This window comes from Melanostigma gelatinosum (genome assembly GCF_949748355.1).
Source record: "Melanostigma gelatinosum genome assembly, chromosome: 12".
Taxonomy (NCBI): Eukaryota; Metazoa; Chordata; class Actinopteri; order Perciformes; family Zoarcidae; genus Melanostigma; species Melanostigma gelatinosum.
Genome location: NC_136645.1, coordinates 13,942,546 through 13,951,610, shown reverse-complemented (window position 1 = coordinate 13,951,610; position 9,065 = coordinate 13,942,546). Strand labels below are relative to the sequence as shown.

The 9,065-nt window shown below is 39.3% G+C and overlaps 1 protein-coding gene across 1 annotated transcript; it reads left to right on the top strand.

The window, feature by feature from the left end:
- The first annotated feature begins 1,290 nt into the window (after positions 1 to 1,290).
- On the top strand, positions 1,291 to 7,053 carry cxcl12a (chemokine (C-X-C motif) ligand 12a (stromal cell-derived factor 1)). The gene is made up of 4 exons (XM_079279987.1): positions 1,291 to 1,397; positions 2,871 to 2,988; positions 3,942 to 4,025; positions 5,487 to 7,053. The coding sequence occupies exons 1-4, from the start codon at positions 1,331 to 1,333 to the stop codon at positions 5,512 to 5,514; spliced, it is 297 nt and encodes a 98-aa protein (XP_079136113.1). The 5' UTR covers positions 1,291 to 1,330; the 3' UTR covers positions 5,515 to 7,053.
- Positions 7,054 to 9,065: the final 2,012 nt, after the last annotated feature.

Below are 9,065 nucleotides of genomic sequence, written 5' to 3'. Positions count from 1 at the left end.
ATGATATTTATATTTTGGTGTTGCATTTAGTTCAGTTGATTGTATTTGGTTTAAACAAGCAAAAGTATTTCAGGTCTTAAAGCCTTGGAGTGTGCGATCAGAGCAAAAAACAAAGCTCACGTTTTCATTTGAGAGTTTAGGAATAAACTTCTGATACACACACACACACACGCACACGCACACACACACACACACACCAGAAGTTCACATTTACTATACTACACCCGTGCACACACATACACCGGTGTGTTTTCTGTGGAAGATAGAAGTCTGGAAACTGATTTCACATCTGCAGCTCGTTAAATACACTATAACGCAACAGTGAGGATGTGTGCTCAAACAGATTCAACATTTTTAGTCGGCTGTATAAAGGCAACTGTTTATGGATTCACTTCAGCTGAGAAGAGTTTCGGTCCTTTCCAAACAGCGTAGGTGGGTGTGTGTGTGTGTGTGTGTGTGTGTACGTGTGTGTGTGTGTTGTTTCGATATTCCGCTTGTGTATTTATTGGAACCATGTAACAGAACACTTTACGCTGGAGTGAGTCATCTCCAGTTACACTTTTAGCTTATAATTAATTTGAGCCAATGAAGTCCATGAGAAGATAAACCATGACTAAAAACAAACACATGCACAAAAAAATGTCTCCTGTTTCCTTTTGGAGCATTAGCAACAGTCATAAGGACCATTTTGAGCTGAAGAAAATGCATTCTTTGCAAGGTGGGCAAATGTGATGTTTTCGGATAGATGCCGAAAATAAACTTCTAAAAAATTTATAAACAAATAAAGAACACCATATATTAACTTCTTCTGGAGTTTGCTGGTCATGCCAAATATAATCCTTAATACACTACTGTTAAATTACAATATATTGTGATTTGTGTGCGTGTCTCTGTGTGTGTGTGCGTGTGTGAGTCTGTGTGTATGGGATGGTTTGATGTCTAATGAGCGCTGTGCGTAATTTGGGGACATCTCTGGACAGCTCTCCAATGAAACCGGAAACATTTCTACAAAATAAAAGTATTAAAAGAAACGTCGTGAAAACAGAGTTCTCAATGGCTGAAAAATGGTGAAGAATACAGCTATACTTCATTTTTTTAATCATTATTATTTTGGTTTTAATGTGACACATTATCTCACTTGAAAGACAATTGTTAAGATGAAGCGTGTACCGCGTAATGCTTTTATTTTGAAAGACAATACCGGAAGTAACATGTTTTTGAGCTGGCTTGACAATGATGGATAATTTAACACTCCGGCACAGTCGCGTCTGTCACATCTCTTCTGGACTTTACTCCGACCAGGATCAGATCTCGGTGGCTTCATAGCAGAATGGATATGAAGCTGTTGGCAGTCGTGGCTGCGCTCACGTTGGTGATATATGCGCCTCCATCACAAGGTATGAACATATGTGCTGGTTCGTTGTCTGTTCAGCTTTATTTAGATTTGTGTTGTTGTTGCAAGTGATGATTGTCTGCAAATTAGTAGAGATTGTTTAACCATTATTTGCCAGGATGGACGGAGTGTTTCTTTTTTAGAAAACTAAAACGGTGCATCAGGAGAAGAACGTTTAAATCAGTACTTTTCCATTCCACAATTATTGTTATTTTCTTAAAATAATAGTGTTTACTATAGAAATAACCCCAGTAGGCTTATGCAATTACTTTTCTGTGTTTATGTTAATCATGATCCAAAGTATCATCCAAAGTATCGGATTTAATTAAAATACCAAAATTAAATTACATACAGTGCAAAAGTTGCCTAAATTAATGTCAGCCTCGTGATTTTAATGAAAATATTATCTCCAGTCCGTAAATGTTATTAATGGATACATCCTTGTTTTGGAGTGACAAAGTACATTTTCCGGTGTGCGTAAAGCACCAACAGGCTGCTCATGTGGCTCTCTAGCAGTATCCAGTCGGATCACCGATCAACGTGTGTATTTGTTCTGCTCTTTGTTTTCATTTAATTACGCGCAAATGAGGCAGCTATAAGACAAAGCCGATGCTGGTCTACATGGCGACATCATGTCATCCAACTTGAAAGTATTTCGCCTTTTATCATGGAAATACCGTGAGATCGTGTGTAAAAAACAATTAGCATAGAGCTTAATCTATAGCGGTGCTTCTCGCCATCTGTTTGTGACCTCCCCAGTTTCCCTTTAAAAGTAGTTACTGACAAGAAAATAATAATTATTGTTTTCATCTCATTCCATTTTTTTGTTCCGTTCATGGTGCACAATAAAGGGGAAAAATTATTCACAATCAGAACACAACTCTATTTACACATTTCATGACGTAATTTTCACGAAAAAACAAGCATAGTCCTATTTATTTTTCCACATTAATCAACCGTGAAAATTTCCTGAAAACGGCAATGGAAAGTACTCTCATCCATCATGAAGTTTAAGGACCACACAGTACACGTGTGTTTGACTGAAAGAGAGTATTTATGGGTCTGATATGTCTCCTACCTCTGTGTGTTCTGGGGGGCAAGCCAAAACATGTTTTAAAGCTTAAATGTTTAGTTTTGATCAAATGTTGGTCAATGTTGTCGTCATCTCCCTGCCACCCTATGAACGGGTAAAGATAATGGATGGATGTACAGAACAGTACAGGGGCTGTTTGCATGGACATTTATCTGTATATGTGTTGCTCTGTGTGCATGCATAAATTTTGATTGTCATGCGAATCATTTTCAGCTCTTTTAATTGTTGTGATCACGTTTAATCTTATTTATATCCAGCAAAATATATCTTTCAGTATCCCAGCTTCCACAGAAGATCATAGCCTTCATCTGATCGTGTGTTTTATTGCTTTCTTTGAAACATGCATGGCTTTAAATGTGTCTTTGATATCATCTTCTCTCTCAGCAAAGCCCATAAGCCTGGTGGAGAGATGCTACTGTCGTTCAACAGTCAACAGCCTCCCACGAGGCTACATCCGAGAGCTCAGGTTCATTCACACGCCAAACTGCCCCTTCCAAGTGATGTGAGTATTGTTTGTAATGCCCGCCCTCACACAGACACAGATTATGTCTTCAGTTTTCCACCCTGGTCTTAAAAATTCAGACAGGTTTCCTCCTTGTTGGACATTTCTCACCATCAATCTCAGAGAGGCGACAGGCCAGAGAAAAGAGTTGTGCATGCATGTGTACACACACGCCCCTCTGCCACTCGCTTTCACACACATGCACAGAAAGCATTTACAACAGACCCACAGACACATCCACAGGAAGTGGAAAGTAAAAGGGAGGGGGAAACTGGAAGCAGTTTTGTTTTCAACGGGAAAGCAATAATTGTGGGTTTTGTAATTTGGTTCGTTTTTTTATTTTCACGCAGCAGTCGTGTCCTTGTACTGCACTTACAAGCTTTGGGCCTGATCTCCTTCACTGTTACGGCCTCATCATTTACAAATTAAAGTGTGGAGCAGAACAGCGCATTTGGTTTCAATAGACATGAAAACTTCAGGAACAGTTAAATGTTGGGGGGTAATCGGCAGGTCTGGAAGAGGGAAAAGAGTTTTTGTTACTCAAAAACAGGACGTGTGCGCCAAAGGAGGCATGATCTGCCACACAGAGACATGTGATCCAGTCTTGACCCATTCTGTAATTAACCGCAGGGTTAATGCCGGATTTAGAAAGTAGCTTGTAGCCACATGTTGATGGATTGATCTCCATGTACTCAAACCTTTACGCCACATTAAGTGTGTTCAATCAAGTGTGCAATATCTGATGCAGCATCAGATGTATAGTGAAATAGTGATTGGTCACCACTGTGAAAAAGCTCTCTGTGTGTGTCAAACTGACACGGCAGTGGTAATTCAGTCTGTTTAATAACACAATTTCAAGACACCTGTTGTCACAGGTTTGCATAACTCACCCTTTCATCTTCAACTGAGGCATTAATGACATCATACTGAACTCTTTTCCCTTTTCTGATCAGTGCCAAGCTGAAGACAAACAAAGAGGTGTGTGTGAATCCAGAGATCCGGTGGCTGAAGCAGTACCTGAAGAATGCCATCCACAAGTAAGTGGCGACAAATCGGACTGCTTTAAATGAATTGTGTGTGTGCTGCAATACAGGGTTCTGCTGTCATATCAACCTGTAACTCGGAACTCTGCAGGAGCTCTACAAAGTCACTTCCACTCTATAGAAATTTAAAGTAAGAAATGCAAATGTGCATTTGGACATCTATCAATAGATCGTTGTGGGAGTGACAGCTTCTAAATGCTGGTACATGACCAAGTGGGAGTGGAGATGGGTTTTGATGTGGGATATTACACACACTTTAAAACCATAAAACCATGTTTAATCTTCTCTTACGTTGTTCTGTGATCATCCCTAATCATCACAAGCCACAGGTTTGTGGACTTATACCACACTTGAATCAGTATTTTGCTAAACAGAGGAAGCAGACGCTTTTCTTAAAAACGCTGGCACCATGAAGTTTACAGAAGGGATCAAGTTGCCATCATGAACTCTGTGCAGTCATATATTTCTGAGGATTGAGCAAACTCTGCACTGTGGTGTGGAGGTACGTGTTTGGGGAAGCAATAAGGGAATTTCCTTTCCACAAGACGAAAACTAAATGATTCCTGCAATCACTGACCCAAACGAGCTTGTTGATGCTCCAGCCTCTGACGTACACACTCAATACCCGCCCCCAGTCAGACTGTCTGTCTCAAGGATGATTGTGGAGCCCTTGACTCGTCGAGGTGTTAACGGTCCTCTGCATGACAAAACAGCCCACGAAGAGAGTAGACGGTGATCAGACCTAATGTGTTTCCAATTACACATACACTGCAGGGACAAGCCTGTTTACAATGTGTCTAAAGGCACGCGATGAGTCAAGCGTTATTCTACTCGTTAGTCGGGTAAATAAGAGCATGATTGTCTTTTTCATCAGTTGAAATGTGGCTCAGCATTTAGAGAGTAATATTCCAATGTCAACAATTAAACTGCCCACCCATGTTCAGTTGTTTGTACTGTTAATACACGGCCGTGCTGTGGTTTGTGTATATCACTCTGCAAATGCTGCAAATTAACGTACTGCAAAATTACATATTCAGGAATACGATTTTTCAAAACAAGTTTTCTCCCGTCGCCAACAATGAAGTCAAAAGTTTACAAAAATCTTTACTTGCAAAGAAAAACACCCCCTGTCAACAAGTAATTTACTTTGGAGTCAGAGACGGCTAAAAGGGGCTAAAAGGGGACTGATTAACCATCCGTAACTGAATGCACAAATACATTCAACTTCATTTGGCTGAATGATAAGCTCTTGATTGTGGCTCAAAAACATTTTGGTCGTGTAAACTTGAAGCAGCTGTTTTGGTGTAAGAATGCTGGGACTGAATACATTCTGAATTTTTAGAAAAAGTCAGAAGTAAGCAACCACCTGCGTGAAACCTCTGCGGCAAATACGATTTTGGCATTTTGTCTGTTGTTCTGTAACACTCACATTGAATTTGCTTTTTTTTCTTCAAGGATGAAGAAATCCAAACAGGGCAAGTAAAACCTCCTGCCGAGATCCTCCTGAGCCATCACTGAGGGTTTGAAGTATTGCAGCTAAGTACCATGTGATATGAGATCATCTGTTGAACAGCACTTATCCCGGCCGGCTGCCACGCTGCGGCCTTTTGCGTGAAATTAACCTACAACTCTTCATCGTGTACGCCAATCCACCACCTTTGTCGCAGTCCTCACCATCACCCCCCTCACAACTTATAGAGATAATAGACGTTATTAGTGCAAAGTGCAATTATATCTGTGAGTGTATGTTTTTTGAACTATAATGTAGATATTTTTTTGTTAATGGACATCAACAGTAAAGAGCTACTTTTTAAAAAAGATGTTCACATCCCTCAAGCCGCTGTCATTTTAGAAAAAGGGGTCAAAGTGTTAAAGGGAGAGAGGTGATGGTCAGCAGGAGGATTTTCTCCACAACAAACATGAGTCAACATCCCACTTGCATGTATCAGAGTCCAGTCATCTGCTAAAACAACAGAATACAGATGATATCTCATTCTTAGCATCTGTTTCACTTGATCATCTCTGATTTTAAACTGTAGAACATTGACAACAGTGTAACGTTTCTGTTCTAAAAACATGCAGAGCCGTTGACTTTGCCAAGTCGTATTTCGTGTTTCAAGTTAATTGGCACTGTGGAATTTCAATGGGTGCCAGTTACCCCCAGACTGAATGTAAGATGTATAAAAGATCCCAGTAAAAATGGCTATTACAATGTTTTTGTGATGGAAATTAGAATGCCAGAAGAGCTGGAGCATTTCCTGAGCTGTTCTGTGGCTGTGATTATGTGAACCTTTGTTCCCCAACATCACGGCTTTTTTCACTCTAAGAGAAAAGCGGAACATCTGGATCCCAAACCCGTTTTAATTGAGCGACCAATGAGTCGAAATTTACTGGAATCATAAAGCTGTGTCACTTAACAAGAGATGTTAAGAGCAAATGTTGACACTCACCAATCACAGTTAGCTGCCTTATCAAATCAGTCAATTCTGATTGAAATAAACCTTTAGTATGAATGTCCATTTCAAAGAATGATATACTGCAATTTTAATAAGTTACAACATCAGTAGTTAATCACAAAGTTATACCGAGAGCCACAGTAGAAAAAGTATACTGACAATGAATAGATGTACATAGATGTGACTACCTACGACTGTTATGCAGATAGCGATGCACTTTATATCTGATGTATTCATGTTTTAACAACATTTACTAAGTCTGATCATTAAAATCTGTCTTTTTGTCTTTTTTATGTTAATCATGTTGTTTGCGTTCTGTTCATTTTGATAATTGAACTTGTAGCTGCATTTAACTGTTAAAGCCTGGAGATCCATTTATCTATTCATTTTAATCTCCTTGTCACATGTACAATTAATATTATACAAATGCTTTATTTTTGTACTCATTTATGCATTTCTATATTAAATCTAAACATTTAAATGAAGGAACTGTATTCTCACAATTGAGTCACACAACCAAAGTTTTATTGTAAAACCTGTTGGTCAGTAAAATAAAAAAGGAACTCTATGTCATGCTTACTATTTCAATGTGTGCTTTCCTTTACATGTTACGAGCCTTTTACCCACTGATGCACACACGCACACAGTCTTTATATTCAGTGTAAAGCAATGCTTTCCTAGAGCCAACACGCAGCTGCTGTAATCTTACTCCACCAGAAGGTCAGATGGTAAATCTAAAGACTTTGATGTGTCAACATATGTTCAGCTTTACTCACACAGACAAATGAAAGGCAAGGACAATGATCCTGCCTGTTATTTAACTATTAACTCAACAAGCCACCATTAGGAAACATTAGAGCAAAAAGAGATGAACTTTTAACTTCCCTCTAAGGGAATTATTATGTGAAGCGGAGGGCGGTAGTTCATGTGATGAGACTGGGCGGCCGATTGAAACATCAGGGAGAGATAAAGGGCCGTGAGTGCCTAAAGGGCCGTGAGTGCCAGTCCAAAACCAATTTGTCTTTGTTTACTGATTATCTTTGAAGTGTGGTTTTAGAGGGATACAAGCAGAGTCAGCAGCACTATTGTGTGAGCTAAAGCCATTGATTTCGCCACTCATTTAGCTCTGGTGTGCCAGTCTGGAGTGGAAATTGATCAGATACAATCACTGTATGAACTGATAGTGTTAAACTGATACCACTGCAGCAATCTGCAGGTAGCAAGTATTTTCTTCCCCGATAATGTGAAGATTGGGCAGCTTGTCTCATGTGACATGTCATCATTCAAAGGGCAAATATTCATATCTTAAAGTGTTAACTATTTGTAATCTAAATAAATCAATAAAAAAGTGTTCACATATATAATTATATTAAACTTAAAATCGTCATTTGCCTTCAATTATTAGTGTTTTATTATGTACTTATCTACATTATCTCAGATCTTTGTGGGTTGCTCAAAATAATACATATGATATGTCCCCCAATTAAAAGCAGTTGTTTTGTAATATTTTTGGGATCACTGCCAGCACCCACCAGTTAAAACATGCAGGCGGTGTAACTGGTGCCACGAAGCCTGAGGTGCACTAAAAGTTATATTTTATGTGCATATTACATTTACCAGTAAATGTGAAGAATACAATGCAAGAAATGTCTGAAAACATCACATTGCTTGTAAAATTAGCTCATCATATAAGAGGTGTTGTGTCTGATGAACAAAACAGCTCATTTCAATTCATAAAGACGTCTCTACAACAAAGTCTCCATTTAACAAGAGGCCGTGGAAAGTAAATGAGGCATGTTAATGCACCGATGCCTCTGCCAGTCAAGTTTACCGAAGTGTAACAGAACAGCATGATTAAATAATTGGCAGATTTACACAAGTGATCTTTCACGTTTTCACAAATTCATCACCTGAGAGAAGAACACATAGATATGAACTGTGACTCACTGCCACTTGGAGAAAAAGAAAATGAACAGAGAGAGCAACTTTTAAAATCAAGAACTCAGTGAATCCAAGTCTCTGTTTTACAATATTGTGAAATATTCTGAAAAATAATGATGCCAGAAGGCTCCTCAGTAACTTGGTATGAGCTGTACAGCCAGCACTGCACTGGCTTCCTCAAAGGCTGAAGAATGTTCGAGATAGGACATCCTCTGTTGGGGTCTGGAGTTCAACCGCAATGTCAGGAGAAAGCTGAACCTAGACAGACGAATAAAGATTTGTCATGTGAAAGGCAAGAAATGACACAGAAATAGAGGATGAGTGGGGCACATGTGCTCATTTAACTTACAGTACATGTTCCCTCCAACTACAACTGTAAGGGCTCCCAGATGTGCAGCCAATGAAACTCCACTTAGTGGTTATTCATCATGAAAAACTGAACATGAAAATGTGAAATTTTAGTATGTGTGTGTGTGCGTGAGAAGGTAACAGGGGTCACGTGAAGATACTTCAAAGCGGTCCCATGGACATTTCTCTCCCCGGCAGACCAGTAATGAAAACGACAGGGTGGTAAAATTAACCTTGGGTCAGCTTTAATGTGTGTGTGTCTATCAGTGAGTATGTACATACATGTGTG